The sequence below is a fragment of the Pseudoliparis swirei genome, chromosome 10 (assembly GCF_029220125.1).
Source record: "Pseudoliparis swirei isolate HS2019 ecotype Mariana Trench chromosome 10, NWPU_hadal_v1, whole genome shotgun sequence".
In the NCBI taxonomy this organism is placed as follows: Eukaryota; Metazoa; Chordata; class Actinopteri; order Perciformes; family Liparidae; genus Pseudoliparis; species Pseudoliparis swirei.
Genome location: NC_079397.1, coordinates 3,585,950 through 3,605,917, shown reverse-complemented (window position 1 = coordinate 3,605,917; position 19,968 = coordinate 3,585,950). Strand labels below are relative to the sequence as shown.

Sequence of the window (19,968 nt, the reverse complement as noted above, 5' to 3'; positions counted from 1 at the left end):
AGTAAAACCTTCAGATTGAGAACCGATGTCCTGAGTGGCATGGCACAAACACGTTCCTCTTGTAAATATTTTATTTAGAAAAATGTAACAGTTTAATAAAGATCAAAGATAAAAGAAAACTCAACCAGTTAGATTAATTTAATTCTCAAATGAAGTGAGTTTAGAGCCTTTACATGAGATACTATTGCTGTGGATTAATAAAACTGCATTGTTTGCCCAACGTTATGTTGATCTCCAGCTCTTTGTCGTTTGTCAGAGTTATAATAAGATCAACAGCCAGCAGGACGTTGTCCACTTCAAGATGTCAATCAAGATAACGTGTGTTGTCACATGCTGACGTCACAGTCTGAGGGTTTATCTGAGAGAAGTGAAGAGACCAACAATTCACCAGGCTGACACCGACGGCGAAGCCTTCAAAATAAAAGCATACAACTTGATGTTAATATTAAAGGATGACGTAATATTCTAATCACAGCTTCACTCGTGTCAATGTTTTAGATATGTAATGAAAATTAAAGGAGCTGTGAACAATTTTTTATGAATAACAGCATATAGTTTATATATATTTGTGTTGCTTTAGTAACGTCACATTGCTGTTTGTGTTTAAAAATATGTTAACAATTCTTAGCCTGTAGACATGTGCAGAAAAAGATGTATATAACAATACATCAAATAGTAATATTTGTATGCTCTGTATACGGTGTCTTACAAATAAAATAAATAAATAAAGATTACAATTATAGAATTTAACAAAAGTCAGCTCTGTTGATTAAGGATGACTCTTGTTTATTTTAAATAAAAAGAACAAGTGTTCATAACTTTATGAAACCTGGATTAGCACATGCTTTTTTATTTGTCCTCGAACTGATCAATTTAATCGCTAAAAAATTACAAATTGATAAATCAGCTAATCCTTTCAGTAGTTTAATAATTTAAAATGTTATAAAAGCCTACTGATAAAATTATATCTGGATCATAAATTAAAAGTAGTGTACTTTTTATACAACTCAAGCACCTTTTTTAAACAATGAAAAGGCTCCAGAAGAGCAAAAATACATTAACGCAAAGGAGAAAACACCATAAATTATAATATTAGGTCATAAGAATAATACAAAAACGAGTAAGAGTACTACATTAGCCTGTACTGTCCCACATATTTACGTTTTTCAAATCTATATTCTCACTTTTTATTCTAATAACCACTGACACATGAGTCTACTTTGAAAGTCAAACCGGAAGTGCTATTTGTTGTGGTTTTCCACACTGTCTGTCTTGATGGTGAGTGAGAGAGGCGCGTCGATGACACCGACACTCCAGCGCTCCCCGCTCGGCCCGGTTCATGTGTGTGGCTCCAGTCAGCGGACAGCCGGCGGTTTGTGATCCGAGCTGAGGATGCGGGAGCAGGCGTGGGCCTCCCGGTGCCCCCGTTCCCCCCGGTCCCTCCGGTCCCCCCGGTGCCTCGCGCTCATCATCGCCGCTCTCACGTCATGTGTGTCCGCCGACCTGCGGCCGTCCAATGAGGTGAGTGCTTTGCACCGTTATTGCTATTATCTCCCAATAGAGATGCTACTTATTTAATCATTATTATCATCTCTTAAATCCTATTGTTGCTCCCATATTTTAATGCAGTGATCAAAATCAAGAAAAAATGGCCATGCATGCGTGAGTTTAACAACCACATTAAATAAAACCCTCTAATGCACAATTACAATTAGCCCACTACAAGTCGTTTTTTCCATCTTTATTTGTGGACTCGAGCGTGATGTGGCTGCAGAGCACACGGTGCCCTGAACGCAGCTGATCGGCTTAAAGATGCGCTTCATGTGGGTAAACACGCTCCTCGGTACACCCAGAGGACGCTGCTGCAGCCCAAAGATGGGCAGCCTCCTGCCGGCCAGGAGCTCCCGCCGAAGGGGGAAAGAGAACCGGAGCGGAGCTGCTCTTTGTCATGGAGCCCGGAGGCGAAATGAGGACGTCGCATTTAAAATTTATATATAAACATCCACATCTTGACGCAATTTAGGTAAAAAATAATCAAAATATTCACATTATTTTAATAAACATCCACATCTTGACACAATTTAGGGAAGAAATTATTAAAATATTGACATTATTTCAATAAACATTCACATCTTAATACAATTAATGTAAACAATTATTAAAATATTCACATAATTTCAATAAACATTAACATCTTCACACAATAATGTAAAAAACAACTAGAATATTCACATTCTTTCAATCAACATCCATATCTTAACATAATGTATGTAAAAACTCTCCATTCAATAATAAGCTACAGCCAGTAGCTTGTTAGCTTAATTTAGCATAAAGCTGGTGCACATGAAGTTTTTACAGTTGAGTTTTGTATGAATTTCACAAACAAGATTATATGTGTTGGTTTCTTGGCTTTAGGTGAATTTCGCTACGCATTATGCAGAATATGTAGTATATTACTGGATATAATTATTGCTGCATTACTGTGTTCATCACTTTAATATTAGAGCTGGGAAAGCTGAAGATAATTTGAATTATTTTTTATTTTAATTGGTGGGTAGCTTGTGAAACCCCCACTGAGCACGTTTATGAAATCAATTATAAAATTGTATTGGTATTGTATTATTAAATTTAGTGCGTAACTAAATTCCCAGTTAGTACCGTTACAACAAAATACAGATTGCAAAAGTGCAGACAGACATATAAAGGTATATTAAATTGTACAGAATGACCAATACACTAGTGGCGTGAAAGAAATAAACAAAGCAATATTATGCTTTATGCGCAGTATGAACAGTAAACAGTTATATTTACACTATGTTCAGTTGAATTTGGTCAAATATGTCTCTCTGTGTGTACATTAATGGTCTAATTTACAGGTGTTTTTTTTGTTTTATAGATTATCTGGATGCATTCGTCATCCAACTAAATTTGAGCAAATTCAAAAAGATGAGCGTCCATCTTTTCTGTCGTCCGCATAAAACCACAAAACCTGCGGTGCTTTAATCCGAGTCGGGAGCTCTTCATGGCGTTGAGTTTTATCCCGTGTCCCCGCTACTGCTTCTTCCCATCAGTCTCCATGACAACCAGCATGAGTCACCCAGCGAAACATATCAGCCCATGTGCTTTATATTAGTCCCCCCCCCCCTCCCCCATTAGCACCTGCACCGGCCCTCTTGTTTGTTTACTGGCAGCCGGTTATACACGTTAGAGAAGCACTCATCCTCTCACGTGGACCACAGTTTGTATGTGTGTGTGTGTGGGAGGTGGGGGTGGTACCACACCTGTTGGAGCTACCTTCTACCTTATTGTTTTTATCTATTGTTTGTATTGTATAGCTTCTAGGATGTATTAATTATGTGGTGAAAAGCGCTATATACATTTTATCCATTATTATTATTATTATTATTTAAGGTCCATCTACCTACCTTTGATCTAGATTTTTTTTGACCAAAATGTTGTATTAAATATTTTATTCTAAAACTTTTTTTCTAAAACAAAGTTCTAAAAATAAATGAACGTTGATAATCTGACACAGAATATAAAATAAAATGATTCAAAGGCAATTTGAGAGCAAATAATAATATGTTTTACAGTAGGTTTATAACCTGTAATGTAAATATACGTTTACTACATTAAACCAATAATAAAAACCAAACTCTTTAGCTCTCGTTTCTATGGCGATTTGAAAGCAGCTCATTAAGATGCATTGGACAAAATGTTCCTCTCAATTAATTCTCATTCAGTTCATAATGTCACATCCGGCGGTCCTTGGGAAGAAGCGACCGTGCGGGCGGCTGCTGAGGCCATTAGTGTTCAAGTGGGTTGGTTGCCGTGGTGATCGGGATCAGCCTCCACTTTTGCCCTTCAAACCATCTTTTGTGTACATGTGACATCAGCATGCAAGACAGAAAATTGGGTTTGCTGGAAATTATTCTTCAATGATTTTTTTTCTGATTTTACTTTGATCCTTTAAATCAGTTTATTTAGTGTTTGTCTATTTTTATCGTATTTGTCTTTATTGACCTCGGAAGGGGTCGTTACATAGGAACGGGAGATGTTCCTCTGGATGGTAAAATCTAAATTTAGTTTATGAAAAAGAAAACAAGACATTAATGTGCACACTAAATAGTAGTTGCAATCCATCCAATTGATCCAGAGGGATGGAGCATTGATCCTGTGTGTGCGTGTGTGTGTGTATGTGTGTGTGTTCTGCAGACCGACTACTACTACCAGTACACAGAGTGTGACAGCACAGGGTCTCGATGGAGGGTCGCCATCCCTCTCAGTCCGAGCTCCTGCTCAGATCTTCCATCTCCAACCAGAGGAACAGACTGCTGTAAGTACTGTGTGTGTGTGTGTGTGTGTGTGTTCATATCTGTGTGTGTGTGTTTTTCACATGTCAATTTGACCCTCTTTCCTCTCAGCTTTCTCCTGTCCGGCCGGGATGTTTTTGGAGATGAGCACGCAGCGGTGCACGCCGTGCGCGGCCGGCTCCTACTCCCTGGGCAGCGGCCTCCGTTTCGACCAATGGGACGCCGTCCCTGCAGGCTTCAGCAGCATGGCCAGCTACTTAGACCCCGGGCCAAGCGGAGAGGACGTTCAGGCGTGTAACAGGTGCACACACTCACGAGCATGTCCATCCCCAGTTGAGTTGTTCAGCCAAATTGTTTGTTTTTTGTCTTTTTTGCTGAGTGTTTCTTTTCTTCTTCTCCGTGATGCAGCTCGTCGTGGACGCCACAGGGCGTGTACCTGGAGTCCAACCGCGACGAGTGTACAGTGTCTCTGGTTTACGCCGTCCACCTGGAGAAGAAGGGCTCCATCTCCTTTACCTACCAGTACCCCGACAACAACATCTTCTTTGAGTTCTATGTAAGCGCCTTGAAATGCTTCCGACAATATAATCTGCTCTGATATTCATTCATGTCAAAGCTGATATCGGCTTCCTAAAAAAGGTCAAGCGAGTTTTAATTTATAAAGAGTTTTAGGGTGCATTGATTGTGTAAATACTATTTTAGAAGTTGTTCTATCTTAAGAGAAAGAATAAGTTAAAAAAATAAGCAACGGAAATGAAGCTCAACACCTCTTCATTCCTTAAAGCTAAATATGAAGCTAATGGTTAGCTTCCCTTAGCATAAAGAAACAGCTAGCTTGTCTCGGTCCAAAAGTAACACAATCAAATTATAATCACCTTCTTAAGCTCAATAACTAATATGTAAAATCTTTTTTCCGTCACTTGTACAAAGACTGCTCACGGTATCAACAAGCTAGCCTGCTAGCTGCTCCAGCTAGTTGCCCGTCTTGGTGCTAATTAAGCTAAGCTAATGGTCGGCTAGCTGTAGCTTCATATTAGCGTGACACATATAAGAGTGGTATCAATCTTCTCATCTAACTTCCCTCAAGACACCAACGTGTCCCAAAATGTCACACTATTCCTAGATGGGGACATTTTAAACTGTTAGCGTCTTTAAGTTGTAGTGCTTCAAAAAATGGCGGAAACATGAAAAGTTAAAGACACCATTAGCTCAAATATCTTCTCTTTTGCGTCCACCAAATCTATTTATATCCCCGTTTGATTAACGAGTGCAGGTTTATTGTAAAGAGAGTGAGAGAAGAAGCAGTTTTTTTGGCGAAAAGCAAAAACGTGTCAACGTGTGTTCAGGTCCAGAACGAGCAGTGTCAGGAAATGTCTCAGACCGACGACCAGAGGTGGATTAAAATCACTAACAATGGAGAATGGGACACGCACACAGTGAGTATCTGACTGCGTTGTGTGAGTAAAGCATTATGGTGTGTGTGTGTGTGTGTGTGTGTGTGTGTTCACCCTGTGCATGTTGTCTTTGTTTTTAGGTGCATCTGAAGTCCGGTACGAACATCCTCTACTGGAGAACCACCGGCATCTTGGTGGGAGGGAAGATGGTGAAACCCGTGCTGCTCAAGAACATCCAGATAGAGGGTAGAGCAAAACTTTTGAAAAACACACAATTAATTAAGCCTTAACGATGCTATTTCACATTTAGGACAGATGTGTGAGAAGCAGAGATCAATTTTAAAAAAAACATGTCAGATATAAATTGCTCTCTGGAATTATTGCACATTAAATGAGACAAAACCTTCAAATCAAAAGAGTAAAAAAATGACTTTGTGTGTGTGTGTGTGTGTGTGTGTGTGTGTGTGTGTGTGTGTGTGTGTGTGTGTGTGTGTGTGTGTGTGTGTGTGTGTGTGTGTGTGTGTGTGTGTGTGTGTGTGTGTGTGTGTGTGTGTGTGTGTGTGTGTGTGCTGCTCCTTGTCAACACTTGGTCCAGGTGTCGCCTACACATCGGAGTGTTTCCTGTGTCGGCCCGGCTGGTTCAGCTCGGCCCCCGGCTCCTCGTCCTGTCAGCCGTGTCTCAGCAACACGCTCTCCACAAAAGGGGCGTCAGCCTGTACGAGCTGCCCCGAACACCACTACTCACGTATGTTCTTACCTCCTTTCCTTCCTTGCCTCCTTGCCTAGCTCTACTTCCTACCTTTCATTGCCTCCTTTTCTTCCTTTCTTTCTTACCTCCTTTCCTACATTTCCTTCCTCCATTTCCCTCCTTCCTTTCCTACATTCCTTGCCTACTTTCCTTCCTTCCCTTCTTATCTCCTTTCCTTCCTTGCCTGGCTTCTTACCTTCTTTACCTGCTTTCCTTCCTTCACTTTCTTCCTTTCCTCCTTTCCTTCCCTCCTTGCCTCCCTTCCTTCCTTTCCTACCTTCCTTCCCTCCTTTCCTTCCTTTCTTACCTCCTTTCCTTCCTTGCCTCCTTGCCTAGCTCTACTTCCTACCTTTCATTGCCTCCTTTTCTTCCTTTCTTTCTTACCTCCTTTCCTAGCTTTCCTTCCTCCATTTCCCTCCTTCCTTTCATACATTCCTTGCCTACTTTCCTTCCTTCCTTTCTTACCTCCTTTCCTTCCTTGCCTGGCTTCTTACCTTCCTTACCTGCTTTCCTTCCTTCACTTTCTTCCTTTCCTCCTTTCCTTCCCTCCTTGCCTCCCTTCCTTCCTTTCCTACCTTTCTTACCTCCTTTCCTTCCTTGCCTCCTTGCCTCCTTCCTTCCTACCTTTCATTCCTCCCTTGCCTCCTTTCCTTTCTCCTTCTTTCCTTTGGTTATTATTGGTTTGTGGGAAGTAATTTGATGAGCGAAAATGTACTTGATATGACATTTTAACTTAACACAAAATTAACTCATTGTAAACTAGAATGGGCACTCGGTAGAGCGCATACCTTCGCATATCACAAGATTGGGCATTGAATTATGAACATTTTGGCATTAGTTGCATGCCAATTGGACAAAAATGTATCGTGCTATGGTAAAAAAAGATTTTGACCTTTCCATGACCTTGACCTTGACCTTTGACCCGATTGATCCCAAAATCTAATCAAATGGTCCCCGGATAATAACCAATCATCCCACCAAATTCCATGTGATTCAAGAAGATTTGACCTGTTCATGACCTTTGACCTTGACCTTTGACCCGATCGATCCCAAAATCTAATCAACTGGTCCCCGGATAATAAACAATCATCCCACCAAATTTCATGCGATTCGGTTCAATACTTTTTGAGTTCTGCGAATAACACGCATACAAATAAATAAATAAATAAATACACGGCGATCAAAACATAACCTTCCGGCATTTTCAATGCGAAGGTAATAATAACCCTAACCCTCAAATTTTTTTCTTTATTGAATAAAAGTAATATTGCCTTTAAAACGTTTATATTTTTCCAACACAGACAAGATGATAACAATATATCAATCATCAATAAATTAACCTTCTGCTACTTTACTGGTGAACGATAATAGTTCTTTGTTCTAAAAGGAAGAGGTTTGTTAACATTAAAAGTGTTGCATTCTCAAAGGTTAATATAATGGATCCACCAGTCGGCTCACTGGTTGTTGTTTCTGCATCGCCGTGAACTGGATCATCTTCATCCTCCTCTTCCTCAGATGAGGGGTGGGCGGAGTGTAAAGTGAGGCCGCCGTGCTCAGAGAAGGATTATTTCCAGATCCACACGGCCTGCGACAGCGAAGGGAAGGTCAGCAGCACGCACACGTTTTACATTACACACACACACACGCACACGCACACACAGACACACACAGACGCACAGCTTTCACATTTCCAATACAAAAGGAGACGCACATACTTACAAACAAGAACGTTTTAGTATCTGGACAAATATTCAAAGATAAATTGACAATTTGGTAGTTTTTCTTGATTAAAATACACAAACAAAGCAAAATATTGCAATGGAAACTACACCATTTAAAAATATATAGACAACATCCATATAAGACCATGATTGTGTTTTAAATATAAAACACAATCACGACTGAAAACTGGATTTATCCACAAAAAAATCACACTAAAACCCCTTTAAACCTTATTTTTACACGAGTTAACGCCAAAGCCCTCGTGATCAACATGAACGTCGTTGCAAAGTACGTCACACATAACGGGAGGCAGGCAGGTCAATGCAACAATAAACACTGCAATAGTAGAGACATAACATTTACAACTAGAACGGGCACTCGGTAGAGCGCATACCTTCGCATATCACAAGATTGGGCATTGAATTATGAACATTTTGGCATTAGTTTTATGCCAATTGGATAGAAATTGACCGCGCTATGGTAAAAAGAAGATTTGGACCTTTTCATGACCATGACCTTGACCCGATCGATTCCCAAAATCTAATCAAATGGTCCCCGGATAATAACCAATCATCCCACCAAATTTCATGCGATTCAAGAATATTTTGACCTTTTCATGACCTTGACCTTTGACCCGATCGATCCCAAAATTTAAACAAATGGTCTCCGGATAATAACCAATCATCCCACCAAATTTCATGCGATTCGGTTTAATACTTTTTGAGTTATGCGAGTAACACACATACAAATAAATAAATACACGCCGATCAAAACATAACCTTCCGCATTTTCAATGCGAAGGTAATAAAGTGTGTGTTAAAACAAGTATGTTATTAAATCTTTGGTCTAATTAATTGGACATAGGGCCTTATAATAAAACTTTCTGTTTGCATTACCCTAGCGCCCTCCTTATGCAGACAGGAGTTTTTACTGCATGCATTTCATTAGATTATAAACTATAACTGGATCGTGTCAGCTGTCTGAGGGCATGTCATCAGAAAGCGGAGGAGTCTCACAATGTGATGAGGAAAGGAAATGATGAACAGCTTAGTTTACGTTTTTCACGTCACCTGATCCAAAGTCAACCCCCCCGCCGGCGCTCGTCCACGACCTTGAGCCTGTGTGGATTGACCTCTCTTGAAAAGCGCCGAGTCAGACTGATGACCAAGAACAAAAGAGAAGCGCATCCCTCTCCCGTTGTGGTTGATGCGCCGCCTCCATCTTTACGACATGAAGTCTGTGAGCCCTCCGGTTACAGACGCAGGTGTTGTACCGTTGGGTGGAGCCAAAGATCTGCGTGGAGAACACCACGGGGGCCGCGGAGCTGCCCACGACGGTGCAGAGCGAGCCCTGCCCTCCGTGCAACCCCGGCTACTACAACAGCAACAGCAACGACTGCCTGCCCTGCCCACCTGGAGCCTACTCGGACGGCACCTACGGTACACCTGCCCACACCTGGCGTCCCCTGGGACCGCCACGCAATCAGTGTTTAAACAAGGGAAGTTAACTCGACGTGTGTGTGTGTGTGTGTGTGTGTGTGTGTGTGTGTGTGTGTGTGTGTGTGTGTGTGTGTGTGTGTGTCAGTGTGCATCGAGTGCCCTGCAGGTACAGAGCCGGTGTTGGGTTACGAGTATAAATGGTGGAACGTGTTGCCCTCCAACATGAAGACTTCCTGTTTCAACGTGGGCAACTCCAAATGTGACGACATGAACGGTGAGCGCTGGACACCGAGCGGACTAACTACCAATCACTAAATATATTAATAATATCACCAACTATCTACTGATAACCACTCATCATCTCCAACTAACTTCAACTATCTACTGATAACCACTCATCATCTCCAACTAACTACAACTATCTACTGATAACCACTCATCATCTTCTACTAACTACAACTATCTACTGATAACCACTCATCATCTCCAACTAACTTCAACTATCTACCTGATAACCACTCATCTACTACTAACTTCAACTATCTACCTACCGACCACTTAAAATCAAACCTACTAACTAATTATACTAACTAACTACATACTAACCACCTATTAACTACTAACTATAACTACAATCATCTACCAACTAACCACATATTATCTATAAAGTAACTAGAACTACCAACTTACTAACACACCTATTATCTAACTATCAACTATCTACCTACACACCACTTAATATAAACTAACTAATGCTACTAACTATCTACTTACTAACTACCCATTATCTACTAACTATACCTACCAACTACATACTTAATAACCACCTATTATCTACTAAGTATAATGAAGCAATAAAGTATGAGAGGCGGTCCTGTATCGTCCATAACGTCCTCTTCAAGGCTGTTGCTAGGCAAACTCTTGACCAGGACGTGTCACGTGATCTTCACCAGCAATGCACCTCAAACGTTCTCCTGATGAAGATCCTGTGATGAGATCAAAGGCCTCTTACATGGACTTCATGGTGGGACTGTTTCCTCCACCCAGGCCAATATTGGTGGATACAATAAAACACCGTCACACAGATCCAGAATCAGCCGTCTGCATGTCTGTTGTCCATCAGGCTGGGCGGTCGCAGGAGACCACGTTCGCAGCGGAGCCGGCAGTTCCGATAACGACTACCTCATCCTCAGCCTGCACGTGCCCGGCTTCAAGTGAGTGACGGAGATCTGGAGGCTTTCGAGTCCGAACTTCATCTTTTTGGCGTCAAAAATCCACATTCCCGTCTCCCCGTCTCACCTGAACCTCTGCCTTCGCTCCGTGTTTCTGGCGGCAGGGTCCCGGCCTCCCTCTCCGGCATGACGGGCGGTGAGTTCGGCTGGATCACCTTCGTGTTCGAGACCATCTGCTCCGGAGACTGTGAGCTCTACTTCATGATGGTGTGTGTGTGTGTGTGTGCAGACAGGTGGTCATTCTCGTTTCACCGGTCACGTTTAGTGTTCTGCACATTGGATATTTGATATTTTCCCACCGGCTAAAATCTGTTTGACTGTGACGTCGCCCCCTGCAGGATGTGAACAGGAAGAGCACCACGGTGGTGGAGTCGTGGGAAGGCAGCAAGGCGAAGCAGTCGTACTCACACAGCATGACCAGGAACGCCTCGGTCACGTTCACGTGGGCCTTCCAGAGGACCAACCACGCTCTGGACGTAAGAGAAGCACCTCCTCCACTTCAGGAACATGCCGGTGGATTTCATTACTCCGTATTTATTGATTCAAGGGGTTAATTGTTCTTCTTTTAAAGAGGGAGTCAGATTTTGTATTATTATCCAGACTGAAATATTCTTTCAGTCATGATCCCCAGGGGATGAATCCTCATTAGAATCAAACGTGGTGCATTTCATGTCCCCCTCTACGAATAATTATCACTCTTGTGATGCTTATTGGTGAAAATAGAAAGATGCCTTCATGTTAGCATATTTATTTTAAACATTTTATTTATTCTGTGTTAGATTTATAGGTAGAGTGTTATATATTTATATGTAGAGTTTTATCGTAAGCATAGCCTGTTTTAAAATGGACTTTTAAACACTCAACAATATGTTAAGAAATCACAAAACACTAACAATACACTTTAATTTGTACACGTTAATTTTGATTAGATTTTTTAAATGTTTATTGTATTTTTCAAATTTTCATTTTTTTCCCCGTTTAAAATCTTAAATATAATATGTCCTCATATTTTATTTTATTGTATATTTGTAAAAAGTAATTTCCCCCTGGGTATGAATAAAGTAAAATTTTATCTAATTTAATAACACAACATTTTAGCACGTTTAGGTTAGCGGTACACGCTACCGGGCGGCTAACGTGGCTGCAGACTTGTTTCCAATAACTAGGGATGAGAATTGATAAGATTTTAACGATTCCGATACCTTATCGATTCCTGCTTATCGATTCGATTCCTTATCGATTCTCTTATCGATTCTTTTGGGCAAGGGGTGAAAAAAAGAGCACAAACGGGTTTATTCACATTAATTTTCTTTTATATAATGCTGCACACACACAGTATGTATACATACACATTTACTTTTTTTAAATAAGCAAAAACATTTATACGATATTACTCTTGAACTTAAAATAAAACTTACATAACTTAAATAAAATGTATTCTGTTTAATTTAAACATGTTCCTAGAAATTACAGTGCTCCTTCCTTTTTTAAAGGGTATATGAACTGAGCTGCCAAAATGAAACTAGCAGTGGCAAATACCAAGTGTGCACCATCAATTGTATGGATCATCAACAATTCTTGTGCAGAAAAATAAGCATGTCTGCTTTCTCCGGGAGGATACGCGATCTCTCAGGACTTATTGTGTCTCCAGCCGTGGAGAACACTCTCTCAGATGGGCTGGAGGATGCCTGAACACAAAGATATGAGGAGGTGTACAAGACGTGTGCCTGTGACCCAGACAGACGACCAGCCTCTGAACCGGTCTGACTCTGAACCTCATCAGCTAAATTGGATGGCAATGGAGATTATTTATAGAGTGAAAGCTGGTTTACACAATAAAACAAATGGCACTAACAAAATCGCTGAATTTGCTGAGCTGACATAAAGCCACATTAAGAGGGGGGGCGAACACGACCTCTGCCTCAATGTAGGGTGACAATGGAAGATTCTGTAGCTAAGCTAGCGTAGCTATATGCTAAATTTAATAATGGATTAAAAATCGATATGCTCAGTTTAATAATGGGTTAACACGACAACGCGAACGTTTGCTGATAACACACGCCCTCCAATAATTAATACCGTTACGATCAAACATTTCTCAAAACTGGACTTTCAATCCAAACGTGAAGTGATCGATAATGGGAGACCAATGCCGGAGCTCAAATGTGTGCTTCAAACGACGGGACAGAAGATAACTTGATCGACTACACACAATAAAGGCAAATGGCTTCACACAGTGAGTGGTTGTGATCACTTTGGAGGAGTTTACCTTGGACAGAAAGAGATGAAGCGCCGACGTTAGCTGAGCTGCTGCATCGAACACATGACATTCCTGTCATTTAATTCCACGCTGTGTTCAAATGCTTATTCATATTAGTTGTATTTCCTCCCTTCGACGAAATAGATTTTTGACACACGTTACAAGTGGCGTAGTTGTCATTTTGTCGTGTGAAATAGAGCCAAACTTTAGAGCGCTTCTGCCTCGTTGCCATGTTTGCTGCAGTCTGAAGAAACTAACAAAGCAACGCCACAGAGGACCGTTAGCAGAACCGTTAAAGAATTTGGCTAACGATCCCAAACAATCGGTTCACTGGGAACCGGTTCTAAAACAGAACCGGTTCTCGATGCCCATCCCTACCAATAACCGCGTCATTTTCATTATTTCATTTTTAAAAAAAATGTTTAATTACTCAAAAGTTTTCTTCATGCTTTGTTTTCTTTTCAAATATAATTTTATGCATGACGGTCTAAGTTTAAAATGCAATAATACACGCATGTCTGCATGTGCTGTAGGTGCGTCGCTACGTCACCGACCTGGTGAAGCTTTACTCCGTCAGCGTCACCAACGTCGTGGACGGCGTGGCGTCGGCGTGCCGGGCCTGCGCTCTGGTGCCACAGAACTCCCAGCGAGCCGGCTCCTCCTGCGTGCCGTGCCCGGCCGGGTTCTACATCGACACCGAGACCAACCGGTGCCGGGAGTGTCCGGCCAACACACACCTGGCGGGGCGCCACACCTTCGGCCAGGACGCGTGCGTCGCCTGCGGCCCGGGGAGCATCAGCAACAAGGTATCGCCTCCTCTGGTGTTGAATCCATCCTAGTTCTGATACCTGACTTTGAAAATAAGTCGCTTTGGATAAAAGCGTATGCTAAATGACATGCAATGTAATGTCATGTAAAAAATATTAGTCGATTTTTTTTCACTACAAATATTTTTTAAATTCAAATAAAAATTAAGCTGCTGCAAATTAACTTTCACTGAAGAAAAGATGAAATAAATAGCTCCAATTTCTTAATTTAAATCTGATTAAAGCATTATTAAATAAGGTGATTTGTTCTATAATTCTCTATAACCCTCCTCTGGTGTTAAAACTATCCTAGTTTTAATCTTTACTTTAAAATATATTAGATTTTTTTCTGCTAAACCCTTTTTTTTATTGATCATTAAACAAAATAATCAACATTTTCAAATATTAAAAAATAATAATTTTACAAAAAATAAAATACCTGTTCTTTGATCCTGTATGTCATACTGGGCAATATAATTAATAAATTATATACACAAATAAATACAAAATTAAGCTGCTGAAAATTAACTTTCACTGAAGAAAAGATGACAAAAATAGCTCAAATTTAAACAGGAACAATCTGATTAAAACATTATTAAATAAGGTTGTTGTGGTTGTTGTTGTTGTGTATTTTATTCAGTCAATCATTGCAATATAATACAATATTATTCTATATAATATACAGAAAGAATGAAAAAGGTATAGGTAGAAGCAGAAATGCTTATATATTTCTTTCCTAAATTATTATAATCAAATAAATCAGAAAATTAATATATAAAATAATAAAAAAAGATAAATAATAAATAAAATAATAAATAATATATATATTATTTTTCATTTACCATTCACACTAGAAAGATGTTTCCTGAAACCCAAAACATGTTAACTTCCTAAAACATCCCCTTTGATTTACATCAACATGTGTTTGTCTTTCTCTCTTTCAGGAACACTCTCGCTGCTACAGCGACTGCTCCTTCTCCCACACGGAGAACAACCGCACACTGACCTTTGACCTCCGGCCCCTGAGCGACGTGGCCTCGCTGACCATCGGGCCGAGCTTCACCTCCAAAGGCACAAAGTACCTCCATCTCTTCAACATCAGCCTGTGTGGCCACGAGGTCGGCATCCTCTCGTTCTTTATCGAATACCCTCCGAGATCGCATGCTGTTTTTATTTATTTATTTCTTATTTTTTGTTTGTGTGTAGAGTTGGTGATCTAGTAGGAGACTTATTCAGTTGTTGGCTGAATCGCCTACAATTTAAAATGGGAAGTGATTTTTAACGTTGTATTCATTATGTCATTTAGTTGTATCATAATGACAGTTTTAAGCCTCTAATATTTTTATTTATACATTAAATATTGTATATTGTGGCTGTTTTCCAACCAGAATTCGTAAATTATTCCGTCTATAATACAAACTGACATTTTCCTTATCTTGTTTTGAAGATTTAATCACAATTGGTGCGATAAAAAGATGTTTCTTTTGGTACGAATACAGCGAAACATGGAGCGTAACCGTAGCAACTGCCAGACAATCTGCCCGTGTGTGTGTCTGCTTCAAGGGGCAGCGAGCCGCCGTCTGCACGGACAACGTCACCGACGTGTCCAGCAAGGACGACGGGAGCGACTCGGCTCAGCTGGTGAACTCGGTGGACAGCTTCACCTGTCAATCGACCATCATCCCGGCGGATGGGCGGGGCTTCAGGATGGCCATCTCCTCCCAGTCCATCAGCCTGGCGGACTCCTTCATGGGTGCGCCGCTTTTGTCGACCGATGGCACGATGGGATCGTTTTCCTCGTGACGTCTCGCCTTTCATGACATCATCGTCGTCCGTGTTTTTTTTTTTTTTTTCTACCAGGAGCGACCGCGGACTCGGTCCTGGATTCGGTGGACGCCAAACCAGATCTTTTTCCAGGAAAATCCCAGAATGTCCCGGACATCAACTTCTTCTACAGGTGAGATACAGGTGTATATGAGACACGGAGGCGGCGTGAGGGGAGCGTTCTCTAATATTTGTGACCTGGTGCGTTTTTATTTTATTTTGTCAGGTCAACACAGGTGACGGCGTCGTGTGACCGGGGTCGCAGTTCAGTCATCACCGTTCGCTGCAACCCCGAGAAGTCGGAACGAGGAGAGCTGTCGGTGCCCAGGTAGGTCACGACGTACTCTACAGGGTTCATGGAAAACCTGGAAAAGTAATGGAATTTTTAAATGCTTATTTCCAAGTCTGGAAAAGTCGGTGGAAAAATAAATCAAAAAAGTTTTGGAAAATTCCTGGAAATGTGTTCTATTCAAATTTTAATTGACACTGTGTATATATATATATAAAGTATATATATATATATATATATACTTTATGCTTTGGAATTCTCATTGTTGACATGTTCTACATTCTCATGTATACACTGAGATTTCACAAAATGTTTAGTCATGGCAATTTGGTTTAAAGTACTGGAAGCCCATTGGTCAGCATGTGTATGAGCCCTGATTCTATGGATGAGATGGTGTGTATGAGGGAATATGAGCGTGACCAAGATGCAACCAACATGTTGCACTGCAGCTTTGGGAAATGACTAAATCACATAAGAAGTTAAATGATTTAAATGCGTCTGTCGGTGCAGCTCCTGTCCGGCGGGAACATGCGACGGATGCACGTTTCACTTCCTGTGGGAGAGCGCCGCCGGCTGTCCGCGCTGCGCCCGGGACGACTACCACCGGATAGAGGGAGCGTGCAAGAGCGGCGTCCAGGTGACACGCCGGTCCCACATTTACATTTTCATTTCCTTTATTATTTAAATTCATAAATGTGATATGTCCTCATATTTTATTTTATTTTATTATATATATATTTTTTATTTTTTTTGTTGATTAGATATTTTTTACATTTTAATTTTTTTGCTTCGTTTAAAATCTTAAATATGATATGTCCTCATATTTTATTGTATTTTATTATATATTTATAAAAAGTAATTTCTCCCTGGGTATGAATAAAGTAAAATCTCATCTAATTTAATAACACACCATTTTAGCACGTTTACGTTAGCGGTACATGTTTACGTTAGCGGGCAGCTAACGTGGCTGCAGACTTGTTTCCAATAACCACGTCATCTTTATCATTAAAAATTTTTTTATAAAAATAAATAAACGGGACTAAATTAGCAAATAACATCCAAACTGAAACGTGGTGGTAGAATAAAGTTTTTAGTATTTAAAACAAGACTAAAACTAAATTTATATTGTGAATTTTTCGTCCCGAACCAAAAGAGAAACTATCGTTTTCTCCTCCTCTCCCTCCAGGAGACTCTGTTCATGTGGAACGAGCCCAAGCTGTGCACCCACGGCGCCGCTGCCTCCCAGGAGCTCCTCGCCGTGCGAGGCCATCGCTCTGTGGCTGAAGATCGGCGTCGGGGGCGGAGCCTTCGTCGCCGTGCTCCTCGTCTCCCTCACCTGCTATTTCTGGAAGAAAAACAAGAGGTGAGAGGCAAACCACCACAAATGTAACCACGAGGCAACGCGCTCATTAGGATCAGCGTTGCATTGTTGTTTAAAGTAGGAGACGTCACCGACTGTTTCATTTACACGATCAGAAACATCCAGTTGTGTTAGAAGGAGACAGAAAAAGAAGGAGACAGAATAATAATAAGGAGACAGAAGAAGAAGAAGAAGAAGAAGAAGGAGAAGGAGAAGGAGACAGAAGAAGAGGAAGAAGGAGATGAAGAAGAAGGAGACAGAAGAAGAGGAAGAAGGAGATGAAGAAGAGGAAGAAGGAGATGAAGAAGAAGAAGAAGAAGAGGAAGAAGGAGACAGAAGAAGAAGAAGGAGAAGGAGACAGAAGAAGGAGAAGGAGACAGAAGAAGAGGAAGAAGGAGATGAAGAAAAAGAAGAAGACGGAGACAGAAGAAGAGGAAGAAGGAGAGAGAAGAAGAAGAAGGAGAAGGAGACAGAAGAAGAGGAAGAAGGAGACAGAAGAAGGAGACAGAAGAAGAGGAAGAAGGAGACAGAAGAAGGAGAAGGAGACAGAAGAAGAGGAAGAAGGAGACAGAAGAAGAAGAAGGAGAAGGAGACGGAAGAAGAAGATGGAGAAGGAGACAGAAGAAGAAGGAGACAGAAGAAGAGGAAGAAGGAGATGAAGAAAAAGAAGAAGACGGAGACAGAAGAAGAGGAAGAAGGAGACAGAAGAAGAAGAAGGAGAAGGAGACAGAAGAAGAGGAAGAAGGAGACAGAAGAAGGAGAAGGAGACAGAAGAAGAAGGAGACAGAAGAAGAAGAAGGAGAAGGAGACAGAAGAAGACGGAGACAGAAGAAGAAAAAGAAGAAGAGGGTCGTTTGAAATCTCTTTTAAAAGCATTAATAGTTTTTAGCATGAAACTATTGTCATGAATCTTCTTCCGTTTAAAGAAGTGTTGGTGTATCTCCCTCTGAGCACCACACACACACACACACACACACACACACACACACACACACACACACACACACACGATGTCGTCTCCGTCCTAATAACACGCTCCCCTGTGGTCTGTGTGCTCAGACTGGAGTATAAGTACTCGCGGCTGGTGATGTCCGGCAACAAGGAGTGTGAGCTGCCGGCTGCAGACAGCTGCGCCCTGGCAGAAGGGGAGGAGCCTGAGGACGACTTGGTCTACACCAAGAAGCCCTCGCTGCTGGGGAAACTGAGGGCCATCGCCAACAAGGTGGGACTCGGTGAACTTTGTTTTTTACGGCAAGTTGGCCAGGCGTGCACAAGGTCACTAAAGGTCATTAGGATTCTGGAGACCAGGGCGATCAATCAAGAAGATTTTTGAAAATAATTTTTTTTTTTTTAAACTAAACGGAGCAATTAAATAAATAAACACAACAAAACAAACAGCATACTTTCAAAACAGTAGCATCAGTATAATCCAGCCCACAGCGAGTAGAAATACCAATCTCCACACACATCTACCTCTACAAATACCCCCCCACAGACACACACACACACACACAACCATTCATATCCACATACACACCCACATGGCATTCCCACCCACACATCCCACATGTATTTTTACACACACACTCCACGAGGAGGGATGGAAGGACTGAATAGTTAAATTGAGTTCAATTAAATCACATAAGCAGTAAATATCAAATAAATAACTTGAAGAAAAATAAAAAAGACCTTAAAATGAAAACAAAACAAAACACTGAAATCATTATAATAATAATAATAATAATAATAACTTTATTTATATAGCACCTTTAACAACAATGTTTACAAAGTGCTCTACAGAGAGTCAAGGCAAAACAAATGGAATAGTAAGAAACAAATATAACATTTAAAAATATATCTAAAAATAAAAAACAGACAAACTAAATCATTGATCATTGATTTAATAGATTTAACACCGTTGATGTCTTGTGTCTTCCAGCGCGAGGGGGGGGACCGCTGCGAGTCGGTGCAGCTGAACTCTCAGTGTGATCGGTGGGTCCTGGGATGAACACGATGTCGCTCACTGCCCTCCTCTTCCCGGTGTGTCCTTCGCCCTCCTCCTCCTCGCTCTTTACTGTGAGGTGGCATCAACACAGACCTCCGTTTTCACTGGAAAACATTTTACGCTGGGAAAAAACTGGACAATGTCTTTTTCCTGCTAGAATAAACAGGAAACACACACTCCTGCTTTAACGCCACGGAAGCTCAAGGAAGGCCACTGAAGGAGAAACCTGCTTTTAATGTTTGTTTGTTTTTGTATGTTTTGTAATTTTTATTCGTATATTTGTTGTTCAGGGTTATCTATTTATATTAATGTTATAATGATTAACCATTATTAAAGTCCTATTTGACTTTGGGATTTGTGTGTGTATATGTGTGACAGCCAGGTGTATACTTATATACAGTATATTGGATACAAGTAGAGCTGAAATTATTCATCAAAAATGTGTTGGCAATTATGTTGGTCATTTTTCCATGTGAGGATTAACTTTATTTTCCTAATTTTTATTTATCTTTTAATAAATTTGAGGTTTTTAACAAAACACACAATGTGAAAGAATGCATCTCTTACAATTATTTT

The 19,968-nt window shown here is 40.8% G+C and overlaps 1 protein-coding gene across 1 annotated transcript; it reads left to right on the top strand.

The window, feature by feature from the left end:
- The first annotated feature begins 1,312 nt into the window (after positions 1-1,312).
- Positions 1,313-19,743, top strand: LOC130200424 (endosome/lysosome-associated apoptosis and autophagy regulator family member 2-like). Its single transcript, XM_056424700.1, is given in 23 exon segments — positions 1,313-1,521; positions 4,216-4,336; positions 4,425-4,614; positions 4,722-4,869; positions 5,660-5,749; positions 5,848-5,953; positions 6,303-6,452; positions 7,971-8,059; positions 9,436-9,616; positions 9,762-9,890; positions 10,740-10,830; positions 10,953-11,055; positions 11,187-11,324; positions 13,642-13,914; positions 14,859-15,032; positions 15,478-15,667; positions 15,775-15,871; positions 15,965-16,066; positions 16,538-16,664; positions 17,214-17,257; positions 17,259-17,390; positions 18,447-18,609; positions 19,327-19,743. Coding segments are annotated over 23 exon segments (3,036 nt in total). The 5' UTR covers positions 1,313-1,392; the 3' UTR covers positions 19,396-19,743.
- The last annotated feature ends 225 nt before the right edge of the window (positions 19,744-19,968 follow it).